The 22086-nt window shown below is 42.8% G+C and overlaps 1 protein-coding gene across 1 annotated transcript in view; it reads left to right on the top strand.

The window, feature by feature from the left end:
- pcloa (piccolo presynaptic cytomatrix protein a) overlaps positions 1-22086 on the top strand; it is a gene marked incomplete at both ends in the record, with an annotated part of 108645 nt that overhangs the window by 73673 nt on the left and 12886 nt on the right. Inside the window, 9 exons of the mRNA XM_080754347.1 lie at positions 2611-2719; positions 3990-4054; positions 8537-8745; positions 11170-11220; positions 12350-12480; positions 17482-17508; positions 18693-18786; positions 21112-21183; positions 21780-22038. Coding sequence (XP_080610473.1) covers positions 2611-2719; positions 3990-4054; positions 8537-8745; positions 11170-11220; positions 12350-12480; positions 17482-17508; positions 18693-18786; positions 21112-21183; positions 21780-22038 — 1017 coding nt within the window. The remainder of the gene's footprint in view (positions 1-2610; positions 2720-3989; positions 4055-8536; positions 8746-11169; positions 11221-12349; positions 12481-17481; positions 17509-18692; positions 18787-21111; positions 21184-21779; positions 22039-22086) is intronic.

Genomic DNA, 22086 nt, shown 5'->3' with positions numbered 1-22086 from the left:
TCATTGCTGAGTGAGGTCAGCAGACAAGGTGAAGTGAGTGAGTTGAAAAAACCTGGGTGAAATGTGCCAATCTCAACAAGAAACATCTGTATGTGCATGCATCCTTGTTTTGATCATCATTTATTGTATTTTATTTTTAAGTCTGAACTGTGTGAATAATATTTAAACCACATTATTTTGTGGTTTGAAATGTGATTTAAACCTGATTTCTAAAGATGTGTCTCATCTGATGTATACTCTGTTGTATGATGGCGTCACTCACGGTAAAATGGCACATCTACAAGCTTACAGCGCCTTGTGCTGTAACGGGTTGTGAGCTTGCAGATGGGCTGTTTTCTGCAAGCATAAATTAAGCGTCACTCGCGCCTACAGTATGTCATTACGTCGTTATCACAGCAATCAATACAGATATTGGCAGAGGATGTCAGAACTCTGAATGCACAGAGTTCAGTTCCGCTCTGATCACTTGAAAACAACAGTGTGGTGTGGACAGTCAGTCCAAAGGATAGTCTTAAAGGAGTAGTTCACCCCCAAAATGACCTTTTTTCTATTGATTACTCTCGCCATGAAGACTTGAGTTCAATAAAAGAAATTTGTGTTTGTCACATTGCTAAGACAAAAAATTGTTTTTAGTCAATCAATGGGTGTAAATGTATTATTATCAAATTATTGTCTTAGGAATGCAACAAAAACTCAAAAATATTATTGAACTCAAGTGTCCATAGCATGAGTAATCAATAGAAAAATAGTCATTTTGGGGGTGAACTACTCCTTTGACTCTGACTCTGAACAAAGCCTTATAATTTAGCACAATGTTGCTCATCATGCACACAGCACCTCAAGACTTACGAGTGCGACTCAAATCATGGAACCCGCTGAAGAGCTGTTTGAACCTGTGTAAGTCCTGCCTGAAGGCGGGGTGCGTGGCGTGCTGTGGTTACCGTTTGCTGTGCTGTGTGTGTGGACTCGTTTGAACCGTGTCGTCTCGGTTCACTCGGGGTTAATAAGGATCAGTTCCTGCTCAGCACGTTTTCATGGCTGGGAGTAGGTTTTGGAGGAAAGGAAATTAGCCACTGATTGCACTTCTAACGCCTGACACGTAACCCATTTAAACATAGAATTATTGATTGTTTTAACCAGTGAAAATAGCAGATATACAAGGTCACAGCGCGGCACCGAGTGCCGCGCTGCAAGCTTGTAGATCTGCTATTTTTGAAAAAGTCGTGAAAATGTGTGCAAATCTTTGCATATACAGTATGTATTTTCAAAGCGAACGTTTGTAACTCAAATTTTGTTTCTGGGGGGTCCCTGGAACTAAATATTTTGAGATGCGGGTCCGTGGCCAAATGCATATCATTTTGGGGGTCCTTCACATGAAAATGTTTGAGAACCACTGACATAGTAGTCTCTCAAGAACAGACTAACTGAGCTCCAGTTCAACTGAAAAGGACCTTTTCTTTGACGATGGCTGGCCAGATTGCTGACATAGAAACATAGGTTTTTCAAAAAACCTTAGAAGGATTCAAAAGACACTTTAGAATCGGGTCAAAATTCAAATGTTCACGATTTTTCAAAAATAGCAGATCTACAAGCTCGCAGCGCGGCACTCGGTGCCGCGCTGTGAGCTTGTATATCTGCTATTTTTCAATAGTTAAAGCATAAAATAATGATACACTATAATGTGTACCCGTTCTAAATGGGTTTGAATGATAATTGCGGATAAAAGGCAGTGTGACACTTTGGCTAGCTCAGTGGATTAGCCTAATGCTGCTCCCACTGTTGAGGCTTGCTAATATGTCTGGCTAGTCACATCATTTAAATGTACCTGCTCACACATTCTTGCTCTGAATATTTCTGATCATTAAAGCTACGATCTGGAGCTGGACGTTTTATGTCCTCTGCTCTCCAGATGGAGAGGGTACTGCAACAATGTCCAAACTACCATAAATATGAAAGAAAACATTAGTGGTCAATCTGTTGCACCACCTGCTGCGCCAAATAACTTTATTGACATTGTCAACCAAATTTTAGGTGTCCTACCCTAATATGGAAGAGTAGGGAGACAAACCTCCAACTACTAGAGATGTTCTAGTTAGCCTATATTGTATTAACGTACTCTACAGTGGTTCTCAAACTTCTTTGTGTCAAGAAATTGCTATTTATTTGGCCGCGGACACCCCATCTGAAAACATGTTGCGCCAAGGACCCCAGAGGAGAAGATTTGTGTTAAAAAGAATCTAAATTATTCAAAATCTTCCAAGCATTTTCGAGATTATTATAATTTTTTTTATTCAAAAATAGCAGATGCACAAGTTGGCAGCACGGCACTAAGTGACGAGCCGTGAGCTTGTACATCCTCTATTTTTGAATAGCCAATGTATAAATGGATAGAGTGTTTAGGACCACTTTGAGAACCACTGCTCTACCATACAGATTAGTAAGATTGATTAATTAAAATTTTGAAATGAATTTTATCAGGCTTTGAGGTTTAATGTTTTTGCTGTTGTGGACTGTGTGCGGTGTGCGCATGCTCCTGTTTGTGCATGCGTGTGTAATTGTTACGCGTGCATGTGTAATGGTACTTGTGTGTGTGTGTGTGTGTGCGTGTAGGAATGCAAGTCCTGGAGTGGAACGGCGTCCCTCTGTCGGGGAAGACGTATGAAGAAGTGCAGGGGCTTGTGGGACAGCAGTGTGGCGAGGCAGAACTCTGCGTCAGACTGTAAGTATATTATAGGCCTGTTAAAGTTATTACATACTGTACATCCGATCGTCAAAAAAAAATGTTGAAAACGATTGTCATACATAAATAACAAGAAAAGCAGATATAGCTGATCTACATGCTTACAACTCGTTGGGTACTAGGGAAATCTGGGTTCCTCCATGTAAAATTGGCTATTTTGTCCAAAATTTAAAAAATATTAAATATTAGAAAAATAGTCTTAACCCTTCTTCGTATCCCGAACAAGTCCGGCTTTTTTTTCAATACAATACATTTTTTTTTGCTATTTTACCTACCCTGAGCTGCTTGTAGAGATGTGGGTGGTCCTGGCTCGTCCTACGCTTTCCAACGACCGAGTCTAGATGGTCCGACGATTGATTCCATTGAAAATGGTTTAGAATAAAGTTTAGAGCCCCCCCAAAAAAACGTCCCTGTAGCGTCAATACTTGATAAACTAGACCTTTCACTCTGTACTCTTGTGCTGTGCTCTTTTTCCCTCTACACCAAAGTCCTTTGCCGAAAATAGCCGATCTACAAGCTCACAACGTCTCGCAGCGCAAGGCGTTGTGAGCTTGTAGACCTGCTATTTTTGGCTAAAGTTCTCAGAATATGGATGCTAGGTTTCAAGTGGTTAATATAAATAAGGGGGGGAAAAAAACAAGTTTCTATCACACAAAGATTTGGAGGACCCCTTGTAGTAACTCTGAGGACCCCCTAGGGGTCCCAGACCCCCTGTTGAAGACCCCTGCTCTAGTTTGTATTTGTTGACGGAATTGACAACTATATATTATGTAGTCGATGAAACATTGTCATCATAGTTTTTAGTCTTCAAAATCAACACCGCTCTCAACCCCCCTAATCCGTCTGTTTTTTCCCCCACCTTTATCTTCTTTCACCGGCTGTCACCGTTCTCCTCCGTCTCTCACTTACCAGTCTTTTCACTGTCTCTCTCTCCACGCTTGCATCCTGCCTCGCCCGCGTGACGCTGCCTTTCATGAATGTCACAATCAAGCTGGGATTTAACCTTAACCGAACGTTAATGGATCCAGGAACACCTGCTGATAAGCATCATGACCTTCCGTTTGAAATGGTTATTAATGTACCGAAGGTTATTTCAGGACGTCTGTCACCTCGCTTTACTTCTCCTGGCTGTCTCTTCCGTTTCAGTTTTGCTTCAGCTTTTTTCCTTGGACTTTAAATAATGTATGACTTCCTCTGTTCCTGCCTAACTCTCTCTGACTCTCTGTCTGTCTGTCTGTCTCTCTCATAGTGATCTAAATATGTTGGCTGACTCAGAGAGTTCCCAGCAGCTGGATTTCCATGAGCCCAACAAAGGTGATCTTAATCCTCCCCTTACCTCACCATGTATGCACCCCCTCTCCCTCTCCTTCTCTCTCTCTCTCTCTCGCTCTCTCTCTCTCTGATCATCAGCCCTGTCGACAGGGACGTGCTGGCCATTGGGAAAAGCAGGACAACTCCCGAACGGCCAGTTCAGGCCGGCCTTTAGGAAAAAATTAAAAATAAAATGTCGGCCTTCGTACCATTTTGGGGGCTGGGCGGCCAACAAAGTAAATCGTCACTGTCGGGCAGAAACCTCGTATTTCCAAGTTTCAAATTTGTAGATTTTTTCGCAAATCAAAGCCCTGCTTCATCATACAAGGCCGTCGCACCGCAAGGCGTTGTGTGCTTGTAGATCGGTTGTTTTCACTAGTTTAAATCAATTTTTAAATGATAAATACAAAACAAACGGTTTTGGACATACAAGGTTTCCACCCGACAACGACGAAATATAACTCTTGTATTGGCCCACTGGCTTGTCACTTGTCTTTGAGTAGCAGCAGCGCTATGGAGAGAGATCTCTCTCTATAGCGCGCAATGAGGGCCTCTCCAACTCTTTTTCCCGGGCTGAATCAGGGCCCCAGCACGCCCCTGCCTGTCGAGCTGAGATGATGGTCACCTCGGGTCACCTCAGTTTGCAGTGAGAAACACTGCAGGCTACTGATTGGTACGTGATTGTCATGGTGTCACAGCGGTCCCCAGTCCCCACCCCCGCATTAAATGATGCTGTGTTGATACCAGGGCAGGAATTTCATGGAGGCCATGAAGGTCATCATGGCCATCGTTGCCCCACAGTTTGGCCTTTTTGCCCCTCAAACCAATGGCATGACCTGAGGCCACAGTGGCCTTAATGTCCCAGCTGACACTTTCTCCTCAGTCTCTTTCTTGTCAATAAGTAGACAGTAGACACCAGTGTCTCTTTCTTGTCATGTAGACACCTGTGTCCTTTGTTGAAATTCTGAAATCTTGACTCCCCCGAGTCCCCATCTTTAAACCAATCCAGTGACTTTGATTGGTGCAGGGCTGAGCATGGATCAGGTTGTAAATACCATTATCTATTTCACTGTAGATTAGGTTATCATCCCTAACCCTTAAATTCAACCAATTATTTCAATAGACTAAAAACTTGTTTTATTTGATGGCCTTCCTTCCCTGGCATTTGGCCTTTGTGCCCTAAAAAAATGGACAACCCCAAAGGCCAAGTGGCCTTGCCCCTAAAATGACGAAATTCCAGGCCTGGTTGATACAGCATCATTTGTCGCATTCCTAAGCCAATATTTTGAGGAGACTCTTTTAGCCGGTTTTCCATACCAGTATTTAGCCCGACACGGCACGACACCGCACGACACCGCACCGCACCGCATTTTATATGTAGGTTTTCCACTACAGTGCCCCCCCCCCCCTCTCCTCCCCTCCGCCCCTCCGCTCCCGAAAGAAATCAACGCCCCTTTCTCTGTAAACACAACGGAGAAGCTAACTTGCGCTAATTATTTTTTAGAGATGTGGTGGACAATGTTTTAGATGACACACACTCACACAGTTCTTCATCGAGTCTTTACAACTATAGCGACGACTAACGTCGGGGTGAACATAGTCAAATAATAACTTTATTGGCCAAACTACACAAAGAAGTATGCTAGAATGTAGTGCTAGTTGCGCTAGCATACATGCTACTACCGCAGCTACAGTACATGTACTGTAGATTCTTTTCCCCATTCAACACATGCAGTTACAAATACAAACAGGAGACATCTCACTGAGAAGATCCATATAAAGATCTATATAAAATAACGGATGGCCGACACATTTGCCGTTGTTTATTTCGACTCGCGACGATAGATGTATGTCCGCTGTTTGTGTTGGTTATGTTCTTGGTGCTTCGTGGAATCTCAACTGCAGGACTGGGGTAGAAAGCCTGGTGGGCGAGGTTAGGGCTGGGGAACACAATTATGCCTATAATCGACCTCTTTATAAACAGATATAGCCTATAAAACAAACAGGCGTTGGGTGCCGTTTTGGTACCCCGTTAAGTACCACTTTCACACCACTCTACCCAGTTCCTTGTAGTGGAAAACCTGACACAAGTGGGCGGTGTGGTGTGGAGTGGTGTGGAGTTGGGCCTGTGGAAAACCGGCTTTTGTGTCTCCACAGGGAACAAAGCAGGCTGTTTGTGTCTCCATAGGGAACCACTGTTGGTCTTCAAATTATTATTAGCATAGCAATGCAACAAAAACAAAAAATATATATATTTTAGTTTTTTTTAAGTTATTTACTTTAATAAAATATATGGCGTTAAAAAAGCAATAACATGACTGTGGTATAGAAGTGACTCGCAAACTTGTGACTGTGAGTGGCTGTGATTGGTGGAGGAAATCTATGTAATGGAGAGATTTACACATAGACTAGAGGATACAGGAAGAGTTGTTTCTTGTAAAATGGGAGAAATGGACTGAATACACGACCCGGAAGAATGACACCACGGAGGATTAAAAATAACTTTAATATGATAATGAAAATGATGTAAATGTTGACCCCTGTGAATATATGTGCGTGTGACAAAATAAAAATTGGCGTTGCATTATGTTGAACCCTGTGCTCATATATATATAATATATATATTTTAATTTTTTTTAAAGTTTAGGGCGTTTAGGGGTGTAACGATATAGTAACTGCATTGAAATATCGTTTTTAACTTAAAAAATCGAAGTATATCGAAATGAAAACAGCTAAAATCGAATCGAATAGTTTAAATTTGTATCGTATCGATACGTATCGGTATCGGTAGTGCAAAGAATCGATTGTATCGATACTACCTACTTGTGCATTGTATTTACCTTTTTTAAGAAAAAATAAATAAAAAGAGGGGTTTATTTACTTTTCCTTTCCATATAGCTACACTGGTCTATCGATAAATGTGTGTAATCTCTGGGTTCATGTCAAGGTGCAGGTTTGTCAATATACAATTTCCATGTATTTGGCAGATAATCACTGTGTTTACTTATTTATATCCATAATAATACATGTTTCCCTTAAAAACCTGCACTATCCACACCTTTCACACAGATTTAATTTCTTTGCTAAATAGTTACTATTTCGATTTTAAATCATTGAATCGAATCATATCGTATCGCCATGAATGAACCAATATCGTCCATGTATCGTATCGTCAACCATGTATCGTGATATGTATCGAATCGCTATTAAAATGTATCGTTACACCCCTAATGGCGTTGCATTACATTGAACCCTGTGCTCATATATATATCCTGTGCATGCTGCGTCTTCCAGGATTCTATAAGTGTCTTTTGAATCCTTCTAAGATTTTTTGAAAAAACTATGTTTCTATGTCAGCAATCTGGCCAGCCATCGTCAAAGAAAAGGTCCTTTTCACTTAACCCTTTCAGTGCCACCTTTTCACCACTAGAGGGCCCAATGGCCATAGAATCCACCATAGACAAGCGCTGTATATGCACAAGCCGTGCGCAGCCATGACGCGCCTGAACACTTTCCTTTGTGCATGAACAGGGACAGGATGAAGTTAGCTTGAAGTTAGCTATTGGCTACCAAGCATTTTAGAAGCCCTATTTTCGGCGATTTAGCCATGATTAAACCTTGCACACCTCATGGATATGCATGGAACAGAGAAAATGAGCTCTAAAGATCCTGGATTGCATTGGAGTGGATGGTAAATATCGGCGGCGCGACGCTCTCGCGGGCCGTGTAAACAGATGACGGCCGGCGGCCCGGCTCGAAAAAAAAAATAAATAAAAAAAAATAGGCACAATAAGAGTTAAATGGAGCTCAGTTAGTCTGTTCTTGAGAGACTACTATGTCAGTGGTTCTCAAACCTTTTCATGTGAAGGACCCCCAAAATGATATTTATTTGGTCACGGACCGGACCCCCATCTCAAAATATTTCGTTCCAGGGACCCCCCCCAGAAGCAAAATTTGAGTTCCAAACGTTCGCTTTGAAAATACATTATATTCAAAGATTTGCACACATTTTCACGACTTTAAAAAAAATAGCAGATCTAAAGGGTCTGTGCAGATATAAAAGAGCTTGTATATCTGCTATTTTGAAGCGGTGAAAGCCGCTTCCAAGGTGTGGCTTTGTGTGTCCCGTACCTGTCCCGTGCATCTCTGCACTGTGATTGGTTAGTTTTGTCTGTCCCGTGCATGTCCAGAATGAAGAATTGAGGATTGGCCAAGCTTCACATGACAATTTGGCTCTCCAGACAAAATCATTCATTCATTCAGAACTAGAACTAAAGCACATAGAAAGTATAGATCACAGAATGTATAGATCTAGAACATATAGAATACAAATTCACCGCTTCACTTTCGAACCGAGGTTTGATATTTTCAATAGCTAAAGCATTCAATAATTCTAGGCCCTAAATGGGTTAAGAAAATGCATGGCGTTGCATCACATTGAACCCTGTGCTCATATATATATCCTGTGCGTGCTGTGTCTTCCAGGTGACAGGCCTCCCAGGTCCCCCGGCGTGGATCCCAAGCAGCTGGCGGCCGAGCTGCAGAAGGTGTCCCAGCAGCAGGCCCCCCAGCAGCCCCCCACCACCACCACCTCCACCTCCTCGGCTCCGCCCGCCACCTCCACCTCGGCGTCCTCCAGCCCCGCTCAGCCCAGCTCGCCCTCCATCAGCAGCAGGAAACGCCACGGCAGCAAGGTGAGGGAGTCTGTGCGGTCGGCGGTGGTGTACAGTACGTTATTATTCCTACCGTAGGAGACGCCGTTTGAAGGAGCGCTCGTTTTATGGTTAGATGTCACAGTTATTGTCCACGACATTGCAAGCGGCGCGAAGGCCAGCGGACCTTGGTCCTGCAGGCCTGGCCGCGCGGCCGGTGGAGCGCCGCGCGAGTTACGAAGCCGTGGTGAATGCAATCGTTATATTTATGCCCAGGCCGTAAGGCCTGGGCAAGCCCACGATAAACGCATTCACACCCGCCCGCGCAGTCCAAGTGACCACAGCCGAGCGCTCCAGAGCTCCGCTCCAGCCAATCACAAGCCGCGCCTTCTAATTTATGCAACCGCGTCTCCTATGGTAGGAATACTCGCGTACAGTACAGGGGTCTTCAACGTTTCCAGGCCAACGGCCCCTTAGCTGAGAGAGAGCTGGAGCAGGGACCCCCACAACCTTTTCATAGATTCCATATATAGTTTACACTCCGTGCTTGTTCCCCCTACAGCATACATGGGCAACTGGCGGCCCGGGGGCCACATGTGGCCCCCACCTTCACTTAATGCGGCCCTCTGCTGGTTAATATCAAAACAATCATATATTATTGATTTCAGCTGTTACAATTCCAATCATACAAACATGACTAGGTTGAATTTACTCAAGTCTATTAGTAGCTTAATGACTGGTATAGTAGCATTCAAATGTTAGATATTTTGTGTCCAACGTAGGCTATTTGTATTTGCGTTCATGAAGTTAACATAAGTATAATTAAATGCATTTGAAATTAATGTTATATTTCAGGATTCCAATTAAAAAAATAACAAAAAAAAAATTCAGTATTCCAATTCAAAAGACGCAAAAATAGCCAATCTACATTTGAGCTTGTAGATCGCTATTTTTGCTTCTTTTGTATGACATACTAGAATGACAAAGTAGGGCGTAGCAATATGCAATGTGGCCCTCTAGAGTGAAGTCGGAAATGTATAGTGGCCCTCTCCATCATCAAAGTTGCCCACCCCTGCCCTACAGTATACACCAAACCTCTTTGCCGAAAATAGCCGATCTACAATGTGAGCTTGGAGATCTGCTATTTTTGGCTAAAGTTCTCAGAATATGGATACTTGCTTTCAAATGGTTAATATAAAAAAGGAGAATTGGAGGACCCCCTGTAGTAACTCTGAGGACCCCCTAGCGGTCCCGGACCCCCTGTTGAAGACCCTTGGTGTAAAGTAAACCAGGAAGACTCCCTAAATTGGGAGATAAGCGACCGTCAGGTCCAGGGCAGGAATTTCACAGAGGCCATGAAGGCCATGGCCGTCGTTGCCCCTCAGTTTGGCCTTGTGCCCCTCCAAAAAATGGTATGACCTGAGGCCACAGTGGCCTTAATGCCCCAGTTGACTGTAACACTTTCTCCTCTGTCTCTGTCTTGTCAGTATGTAGACACCAGTGTCTTGTTGAGTACCCATTTGTAAACCAATCCAGTATCTTTGATTTGTGCAGGGCTGAGCATGAATCAGATTGTAAATACCAATGTATTTGTTTCACAGCAGATATTCTACATATTACATTTAAAATCGTTAACCCTTAACTTATTTAAATGGACTAAAATCTTGTTTTATTTGATGGCCTTCCTGCCCTGGCATTTGGCCTTTGTGCCCCAAAAAAATGGACAACCCCAAAGGCCAAGTGGCCTTGCCCCTAAAATGATGAAATTCCAGGCCTGGTCAGGTCGCATACACAAGGCAACAAATGTCTGATGGCATTTTCAATTACTATGGTTGGATATACAACAGCAAGAACAATGCATCAATCTGCAAGTTAATGTGAACATGATTGATTGCTGTTCAGAACATCTATGGACTTCAATGTTCTCTACACGCTCAAAACGCATCGCGCTGCGATGCGTTTTGAGCTTGTAGATCGGCAATTTTTGCTTCTTTTGAATTGGAATCCTGAATTTTTATTTTTTTATTGGAATCCTGTAATGTAACATTTTGATTTTAATTCAAACACATTTTGTTATAAACCCCTGTTAACTTTATGAACCTAAATAAAAAACAATGGACATAAAATACATTTTAATACTACTATACTAGTCATTAAGCTACTAATATAGACTGACGGAATTAAAGCAGATAATGGTTGTAATTGTAACAGCTGAAATCAATAATATATCAGTATTCTGGTATTAACCTGCGGGCCGCATTAAGTGAAGGTGGGGGCCGCATGTGGCCCCCGGGCCGCCAGTTGCCCATGTATGCTCTACAGGCTCACTTGTAAATCTGCTGTTTTTGCTAGCATAAAGTAGGGCACGTATGTTTAAAACAAGCGATTTGTGCTTTCTGTCCGACAGCGATCATTTATATATGTCATTTACAGTATATATGTCTTATATTATGTATTGTCTTACAGACAGCAGAGGCGGTCAAGACCCAGTCCCACCCTGTCTCTGGAGAGATACAGGTACATCTTTGATTGGAAAGCACGTTGGGTCCACTGCTGTTGTTTTTTTAAATGTGCTATAATGAATAAACTAGCCTAGTAAACGACCAACTTCCGTAATCCAAAATGAAATGGTTTCCGGAAGAGGGCGGTTTACGAGGCTATGAATAAACATGACTTGCTTAACAGCGTTTCACTAAAATGATAAGGTATATGGTAAGGTATATTTATATTTATTCTGTTTTGCAGCGTTCCCCTGCATGTGTGTATTACACATTTTAACAAAGTGACACACATTCCCTAGCAACCTAGAGGTGTGGATTTGTGAGCCGCTTCTGCACCTGCTTGTGTGGACAGAGTGACAGACAGACAGACAGACTGACAGACAATTCTCACTACAACAGTGTTGTAGTGAGTCGACTAAAACTATGACAGAAAATGTTTGTCGACTGTGTTTTTTTCACTGACGAAAACTAAATAAAAACTAAATAAAAACTAAGCTGTGATGACTGAAAACTAAGACTATAAATATATTATTGACAATTTTGTCAACTAAACAAAAACTAGACTAAAACATTAGGGAGAGACTGGTGCTGAAGATAATTTTATGTTTGGTTGCTCTCAGGTGTTGCATGCTGAAAATAGCAGATCTACAAGCTCCCAACGCGTCGCGCTGCGACGTGTTGTAAGCTTGTAGATCGTCTATTTTCAGCACACAATCAAGTGCAAAATCAGTCATTACGATGCCATCAAGGCCTGCCAAAATTATATTTAGTCGACTAAAATTAGACTAAAACTAATACTTTTGTGACTAAATTATGACTAAAACTAAATTACATTTTATTCAAAAGACTATGACTAAAACTAAATAAAAATTTGCTGTCAAAAACAACACTGTACTACAATAGCTTTGGGGTCACAGCCTTAGGAATGTGATACATTTTTCTTTTTTCTCCATGGCGTGAGTAATCAATAGGACAAAAATGTGGGGGTGAACTACTCCTTTAAGAACCACTGTTGTAGAACATCATTCTTACAATTACTATAGGATAGTTTGATATCTAGAACCTAGTCAGACAAAACTCTTGACAGGTTTTGTTTTGTTCCTATCTTTGATTCCAACATTCTGCTTCTGCTCTGCTCGTTGCAGCTTCAGATCCACTACGATAAACAGCTGGGCAACTTGATTGTCCACGTCCTCCAGGCCAGGAACCTCGCCCCACGGGACAACAATGGCTACTCCGACCCCTTTGTTAAAGTCTACCTTCTGCCAGGGAGAGGGTGAGTCACGGGGGGCAACCAACACACACACCAACACACACACCAGGAACTGTTCAAATCAATGAGTATTGGACATTATACTGTTAAGATTCTAAATGCCTACTCTAAATTGGAGGGAGGCGGTTCGAATGGAAATATATTAATTCTTTGACTGCCAGATGTAAAACTTCATCTGCTCTGCCCTTGCCAGCAAACCCGATGTTTTCACATACCTTTGAAAAATCATAGAATATTATGCCTCGCCACAATCCATCTGCGGGTGGTGTTAAAAGACGCAATGGGTCTTCTAGTGTTGGTGAAAAAATTGCCAGCCGCGATAATTCAGTGCAGAGATATTGCCAGTTGACTGTGGCTTGTTTTCGGCCAAAATCAGCACAAAGCAGAGAAAATTAGATTTTCGTATTTTTTTGTTCAGATCACGTGACTTCTGGCTTCATGCTTCCATGCCCAAATAAGGATTTGACGAGCTCTCGCCTTGGTGGTGTGAGCCTTGCGTAAAATGGCGAACGGACTCATCACTGGGGGTCAAAGGCTTAAATAATATATATATTATAAATCTTTAGTATTTAAGGATTCATAATTGTGTTTAATGGTTAATTTGTCTGAACAATCTTGCACGTTTACAGGTGGCAACAGTTTAGTTTGAGAAACATCTGAATGAGAAACAATGATTGTCACTGATTGATGATTATGAGGTCCACATGACCTCATGTTCACCAGTGAGATAGTGAGTTAGTGTTCAATATATTTAAATGTCGACTATCAGCTGGTATTGGGAGCCATAAATCGAGTCTGTCCTGAGTAATAAGTAATTCACTCATAGTGACATTCTCATTGAAATCCAGCTTCAACAGCAGCCATTTCGTAAAGCTTGAAGCCTCAAACCTAATTTCCATTCATTCTAAAAAAATCGATTTACAATTGATTTTGGCTTGCCATGACATGTTTGAGTGTACAGCACATCAACCACTCCTGGTATCAATTTCATCACACCTATTTTTAGCCTGTACACACAGTTTGGGCCCAACGTTTTACAAATCCAATGGGGTCATTTGACATCCCCTCCCTGTTTAAGGGACTGATCAGCTCCTAATCAATATTAAACGACAAGCGTAACTAATTATGTAAATTATATGGGCTTGAGATTGCACTTGTGTTGACATCGCCGTCGTTGACGGGGGTTTCCAGGTTTCCGGGGCGCGGAAAATCAATAGGTCCCATATTTGGTTGTAATTTGAGCCACGCTTTTATTCTTGGCCTACTCGCTCAGGGTGATTACGCTGTAAGTATAATATAATTGGCTCTCCCAGATTTCCTGAGCTCTATCTGTGGGGTCCCTGGAGAGTTGCTGATGTATTTACCGGGGCCATTTCAGATAAAAGCGGATACCATAAATGCATGTTGCACAGTGCAAGTGTGTGTCACACCGCTTGCACTTATACACTCACAGCTCTTAGCTCTCAGCAGCTACGGTCCATGTTCTTACTGTATGTGTGATGTGTGCCTCACAAACACAAAAGCAAAAATATGACAAAAACATCACAACCACCTGCCCCTGTTGCTGCCCCATCCATGGGATCACAAGATACAGTATAACACACATAATCTAAATCAGGGGTCTTCAACGTTTTCTATCAGGCCAAGGACCCCTTAGTTGAGAGAGAGATGAAGCGGGGACCCCCACAACATTTTCATAGATTCCATATAGTTTCATCGTTTGACAGGACGACCATCAGTTTATTTTGGATTCATGTCTATTTGTGTTTTCAGATATTTAACCACTTGAACCGTCAATACTTAATAAACTTGACCTTTCAGTGTGTACTTATAGCCTGCTCTTTTCCCCCTCTACACCAAACCTTTTTGCCGAAAATAGACGATCTACAAGCTCGCAACGCCTCGCGCTGCGAGGCGTTGCGAGCTTGTAGATCTGCTATTTTTGGCTAAAGTTCTCAGAATATGGACCCACATGGGGTTCAAGTGGTGAATATAAAAAAGGGGGGAAAAAACAAGTTTATATCACACAAAGATTTGGAGGACCCCCTAGGGGTCCCGGACCCCCTGTTGAAGACCCATGATCTAAATGTTTAATGACCTGCAGGGTTTAATGAACGTAATGGCTAGTAGGGGAAGACGACACTATTTGCGAAAAATAAGTCAGATTACTTAGAAGTCTACTTCTTACCTGATTTATAAAAACCTCAGTAAACATTTCCCTAATGAGTTGATGTTCTCATTCGCTAGCTTCAAATCTACTGCAGTGCAACGTGTTCACATAAATGATGTTCTCATTTAGAGTAAAATAGAGCAGTGGTTCCCAAACTGGGGGGGTCCCTAAATTATTTTGGGAGGTCCCAGATGATTATCTTAATGTGCAAAATTGTTTTCTTACTCATCAGTAACCAAACCAACAACATACTGTATAAGTGTTTTTTCAATACCAAAATGGCGAAATTGTCAATTATTACGTAAGAAAGAGGCAAACATTGTGACAATAGACAATCTACAAGCTCAGACTATTTTCACAGTATTTATCTGTGGAACAGAGTCAAACTAAATGTATTGCCTACAATTCAAAGTGCTTGTCAGGGTGGGGGTGGGGGGGTCCCCAGTTCAAATGTGATTATTTTGGGGGGTCCTCGTGTTCAAATATGATTGGGAACCTTTGAAATAGAGAATAAAGTAGTGTATGCTTTTCTTCATGGCTAAGTTGTGCAGAAACGCATATCCCCAGCTCCACCTTTCTGTCCGTCCAATTATGGTCACCAATGATGACATGCTGAACGCCAAGATGGCGACGGTCACAACATCGGACTAGAAGCTACAAACCAATGAGTGACGACACATCACCACGTCCATTATTTTACTGTAACAGTACCGACACTTTCCTCATCCACACACACACACACACACACACACACACACACACACACACACACACACACACACACACACACACACACACACACACACACACACACACGTGTGCACACACACACACACACACACACACACACACACACACACACACACACACACACACACACACACACACACACACACACACACACACACGCACGCGCGCACACACACACACACACACACACACACACATTTGAATTCTTTTATTTGGATCTGCACAAAAAGCGCAAATTCATGGGTTGCATTTTTAGTCCTACACCAGCCATTTTGAGGACCAACACAGGTGTTTTGATTAACGTAGAACATTGGTTCTATGCCTATCAAACACATTGAACACCTGTGTTGGTCCTCAATATGGCCGGTTTAGGACTACAAATGCAACCCATGAACACAGATGGATCCTCGATATGGCCGGTTTAGGACTACAAATGCAACCCATGAACACAGATGGATCCTCGATATGGCCGGTTTAGGACTACAAATGCAACCCATGAATACAGATAGATCCAAATACTGATCAGAAGAAGGTTACATTATATTGGTCATACCAGATACAGCTGCTGCACATGAGTATTAACCCATTTAGGCCTACATTATTATTGAATGCTTTAACCAGTGAAAAATAGCAGATATACAAGCTCACAGGGCGGCACCGAGTGCCGCGCTGCGAGCTTGTAGATCTGCTATTTTTGAAAAAGTCGTGAAAAACCACTGAAATAGTAGTCTCTCAAAAACAGACTAAGATTTGCACAAATGTTCAAGATTTTTCAAAAATAGCAGATCTACAAGCTCGCTGTGAGCTTGTATATCTGCTACTTTTTAATATTTAAAGCATAACATATTGCGTAATAATGTGTTCAGGCCTAAATTTTAACACACAGAGGAAAACAAGATATCACATTGATGACATACTATACAGAAATTTAACAGATGTTCGTTTTTTTTTTTACCTTTACACTCAGGGATAAACGAAACATCGCCTTCTCCAGATAGACAGACATGCCCATTATAGCTGAGACAGAAGTTAGTTAGTACTTTTTTGCGTTTGTCTTTTGCAATCCTCCCAATTGCAGGCCGCGAAGCATGAGTTTGTGAACGTGTCCCAGAGATTCCCAAACACAAGGATAATAAGTTGACAGTTATATCCCAAAGCCATAATACGTTCCACCAAAGGCTGATATTTCATTAGTTTGGATGTAAAACAAATGTCCATATGCAAATCAAAAGGGCAGCCTATTTCAAGGATAGTAGCAGTTTTTTCTATTTTCATTTATGAACACAATATCTGGGGTATTTGGAATATCTTGCAGTGAATTGTGACACACAATGACACACACACACACACACACACACACACACACACACACACACACACACACACACACACACACACGCACATTAGCCCATTCAGAACGGGTACACATTATTGTGTATCATTATTTTATGCTTTAACTATTGAAAAATAGCAGATATACAAGCTCGCAGCGCGACACCGAGTGCCGCGCTGCGAGCTTGTAGATCTGCTATTTTTGAAAAATCGTGAAAATTAGAATTTTGACCCGATTCCATAAGTGTCTTTTGAATCCTTCTAAGATTTTTGGAAAAACCTACGTTTCTATGTCAGCAATCTGGCAAGCCATCGTCAAAGAAAAGGTCCTTTTCACAGTTAGTCTGTTTTTGAGAGACTACTATGTCAGTGGTTCTCAAACCTTTTCATGTGAAGGACCCCCAAAATGATATGTATTTGGCCACCCCCCATCTCAAAATATCTAGTTCCAGGGACCACCCCAGAAGAAAAAATTCAGTTACAAACGTTCGCTTTGAAAATACATAATATTCAAAGATTTGCGCACTTTTTCACGACTTTTTCAAAAATAGCAGATCTACAAGCTCGCAGCGCGGCACTCGGTGCCGCGCTGTGAGCTTGTATATCTGCTATTTTTCAATAGTTAAATCATTCAATAATTCTAGGCCTGAATGGGTTAAAGCATCCACAGACCCACTCTGACCCCTTCACTGCCCACTGACCATTGTTTCTGTATGTTGTTTTCTATATCTAATGCATGCTGGACCCCTCAGTCAGGTCATGGTTGTCCAGAACGCCAGGTATGTGACTTGTCCCACATTGATTATGACACTTTTGGTCCTTTGTTTTGCCTTGGTTGAAATTTGGTTTGTTGGTTGGTCACGGTTGCGGAACAGTCGATGCCGTACTCTTAACCCTCAACCGGTAGGCCATTGCTTGCGGAGGTCAATTTAGCTCAGTGTTTCCAACCCCCTTTTCATCCTGACACACTTGTGTGTCACCCTGACCCCCCTACCCCCTTCCATGCAATTTAGAGCAAAGCTATGCCCCTTAAACTAAAATATTAACATCAGCCATTTCACTGTAACATACTACTGTATGCTGACGATATCCTCCTCTCTCCCAACTAACTCTTGTGTTCTCCCCCGTTAGACGCCCATGTTTGTCTTCCTAACCATTGTGATTTGATACCATGAAACATAATAGAGCCCTGCACCTTCTGGGTTGATTGGTCTTGTGATTGTGTTCAGAATCCTCCACTAGTGTTCTTCATTGAGCCTAATAATACACAAAACACACAGTATACAGTATGTACACACACACACACACACACACACACACACACACACACACACACACACACACACACACACACACACACACACACACACACACACACAATCATTACTTTGCCCTGCATTCTTTATTTTCTCAAATACATTTAAACTCCACAAAACCCCTCACAAGGCATTGTGGTAGACTTCTGCCATATATTGTCATGTACTCCCTTCCGTACCCTGCTAACAGTGTATACCCTAGTTCTACATTAGACTAAAACTACTGACACCCCTAACATCTCATCATATCATACCTATATCACCTAATATTACAATATATACATTGTGTTCAAAGTCTCTTGGCATCCATATACGTAAGCTTCATCTATACACCGTCCTCATACGGAGTATAGATCAGGCTATTACACTGTGGTCACATGTGGCATCACCAAACACTACGCCTCGCCCTCATATACATGCCTTCTACACTGCAAAATCCCGGGTTCACATTTAAGTCTCCCGAGCTTAAATTGATGCTGGTTGGGTTTTTGCAGCGTAGCGTGACATCGTTGCTCCTGTGTTGTTGCTCGTTGCATTGTGGTTTTCCCCGTAAACTTCCGCTCCGCTCCCGTTCCGTGCGTCCCGGACCGGTACGCCTCGTTCTTTGACCCGGAGTGTCGGTGTGTTGTGTGTCCCCTCCCCTGCAGTGCTGAAAACAAGAGACGGTCCAAACATGCCGGCAGGACGCAGAACCCGGAGTGGAACCAGACGGTCATCTATAAGAACATACACCTGGAGCAGGTACAGCACGGCCCGGGACGTTTTATTTGTATTCATTTTTCTACACTGGCTACACATTCCCTAAAGCAGTACTTCTTCATTTCAAGGACCCCCAGTTCAACTTAAGAGACTTCACTTATGAATATGATTAAGACATGACTGCAGTAGTATTAATGTAGGCGGGTCCCGGGTTCGCCTCCCGGCCGTGACGCTACATTAATAGAGAATGCAATTATAATTGATTTGACATGTTTAAACACTTTGGCGCGGGCCCCATCGCAGAGAAGATTCCGATCAGATCCGTCCTGATCAGATCCTGCCTGATGAAGGCAGGGGGCTCTTCAGGAGCCCGCCCCCCTGTAGATAGATAGGGCCAACCTGGTGGTGCCTGCTGCTTGGGCGGTGTCGGGGAGGTGGTGGGTGACCTGAACAGAGCAGAGCATGAGTGAGACAAGGAAGTAGGAGGAGTCCTTTTAAAGGGACGCTGTCATGAGTTAGGCTAATCTGATTGGATCAGAAATGAATGAGTTGATTGAGGAGGGACAATAGAGATTACAGCTTGTTCAGTCTCAGTTGAACCCACGTAATAAAACGTTCATTTTGATATGCATTGATTAGGCCACGGACCCCCTATTTGACAGGATTTTTCTTATCTATCTGGGATCCCAGATGGAGTTTGCATGTTCTCCCTGTGTCTCCTAGGGTAGAGACCCTCACAAAAACATGCAGTAATCCTGGTCTCAATAATGCCTCCCCCTGGCCAGCCGGGGCGCCTGATGGAGGGGAAAGGAACTGGTTGGAATAACGTGTTACTTCCACGCGCTACGTCCATACCGCGGAAATCCCCCCTGTCAGGTGAAAAGAAACAACTTTGACTACTCATGCATTGAAGGAAGCATGAGGTCAGTCCGTCTGTCTCCCCAGGCGCGGCAGAGGGAGAGCAGAGCCCAGGATTACATAGGCAATTGGCACTGGGTGAAAAAATGGGTTACAAAATCGTGGGATAAAATAAAAATAAAAAAGATATCTGGGATCCCAATATACACTGTAAAAGTTATTTTAACTCTGAGAGTGTACAAATGGAACCTAATGGACCCCCGTTTGTACAGTCGTGGAGTAAAAACCCCTTTAGGGTGCATTTGGTTCCTACATTTTTCTGGGGACCCCCTGCAACCGACCCCATGTTGAGAACCACGGCCCTAAAGCCAGGGTGCGTACTGTACTGTATGTCCTACACAAAGCTAACGTGACGTCCCTCAAAGAGATAAAATGTTTCATCAATTTGGAGTGTACAGTCCTTACAGACAGACTTCAAATGTGGACCATGTTTACTCGATTATGGGATTGCAGTAATTTTTGGTTGTGGTTGGGCTGTTTTCCTTTTTTTTGGGGGGGTGGGGTGGGGGGGGGGGGTGTTAGGCTTTTTTAACTTTCAATTCATTCATTTTAATTCAGGGGAGGCACAGTTGTTTGGGTTTAGGGTTAATTTGTACAGTGTCATTATGGAAAAGGGTGCATTAACTTTACTATCTATGAATTTGCTTAGGCTGCCTAAATAGGCAACGCCGAATCGGCGCCGATACAAGCACACAAATTATCAAGCAGCAATTATTGTACAATTGTACATTATCAGGCAACTGGCAATGCACGAAAGCATCAGTATAAACCACTTTCTAGTCTACCTGGCGTTCGTATTTTGGTCATAGGTGAAAACCTTCCCAAATCTTTCGAATTTTCAAAGAATTTCAAAACCTGTGAATGTTGAAGATACATACAAACAAACAAGCACATCACAACAATATCCTTCAGTACAAACATCGTTTCTACGTTAGGCTACTGAGACTCAGCAGTCTTTTGTCTCCAGTAGATTTTGTGTTAATTACCGTTGCGCTGCATGACCTCACTTGTACCTTTTCCCCGTCTACTTGCTAGTTTGAGACGACAAATCACCCCCCACTGCCGCCCCCCCCTCGTGCCTGCCGCTGGGGGCCCTGACTACCAGTGCGGAACTGTTCTTAATATAATTCCCCCCTGTGATTGAAGGGGGGGTCAATCGTTTTTGCAGAGCAGATGGCAACACCATCGGGAGTTAATTATCCTATTTTACATGATCCACTGAGCCCATATCAATCACAGACTTGGTGTGTTTTGTTGGGGTTTCTCTTGGTATGCGTGTTTAAAGTTTCTTAGACAGTCTTAGATGTCTGTTTTCGCCTTGATGCTGACATCAAGCCTTTTCTCTCTAACGCTCGTTGTCGTTTTGTTTCTTTTTTTCCCCCTGTCATTCGGCCAAGATAAGGTGGTTTTTGTGTGTGTAACTTAACCCTTTCGACATGTGCATTTCAGCTGAGGAAAAAGACCTTAGAAGTGAGCGTGTGGGACTATGACAAGTGTTCCTCCAACGACTTCTTAGGGGAGGTAAGATCAATTTACAGCTCGCATATTCTTCACTAGGGATGGGACGATATGACATTTTCATATCACGTTTATTGCGACCAAAGAAATCGGGATTTACGATATTATCGCGATAATCAAAATCCATTATCCCGGGGCAGCCAAAAAATAGCAGATCTACAAGCTCACAACGCGTCTTTTATTTGCAGCGCGGCAAATAAAAGGTGAATTGATCCCAGGTCACAACGCGTTGTGACGCGTTGTGAGCTTGTAGATCGGCTATTTTTTGGCAAAGACATTTGATGGAGAGTGAAGAAAAGACTGTATCAAGTATGTATATTATTAAGTACCTTTTACCAATTATAGAGGGTTTAAGTGGTACCGGATATGCAGCTCGGCAAATAAAAGTTGAATTGATCCCAGTGCATGACGGAGGACGATATCTCGATAAATGAAATCTCCACGATACGATTATCGCGAGTGTTTTTTATCACGATAAACGATAATATCGCTTACCGTCCCATCGCTATTCTACACTCATGAATAAATAGTCATATTTCCCAAACAAATATGTCCAAGGGGTAGCACAGTCTGATATTCTATCAATCAATTCAACCCAGGTCCTCATAGATCTGTCCAACACGGTCCAGTTGGACAACATCCCTCGCTGGATCCCTCTGAAGGAGCAGATTGAAGGCGACAACCACCGGCGGTCTCACTCCAGCCAGGGCCGGCAGCACTCCTCCAAACCGTCCTCCTCTCAGTCTCAACACTCCTCTCCCAAGACCGCCGGCTCGGCCCAGCAGGACAGCCAGGAATCGCCCAAGTCGTCGGTCATCAAGAGCCGCAGTCACGGGATCTTCCCCGATCCAGCCAAGGGTAAGAGATGATGGCATTCCCCGCTTCACCTGCCCGTGTCGTCCACCT

The sequence above is a fragment of the Nannobrachium achirus genome (assembly GCF_963921795.1).
Source record: "Nannobrachium achirus genome assembly, chromosome: 23".
Classification (NCBI taxonomy): Eukaryota; Metazoa; Chordata; class Actinopteri; order Myctophiformes; family Myctophidae; genus Nannobrachium; species Nannobrachium achirus.
This window is presented reverse-complemented; position numbering and strand designations above follow the sequence as displayed.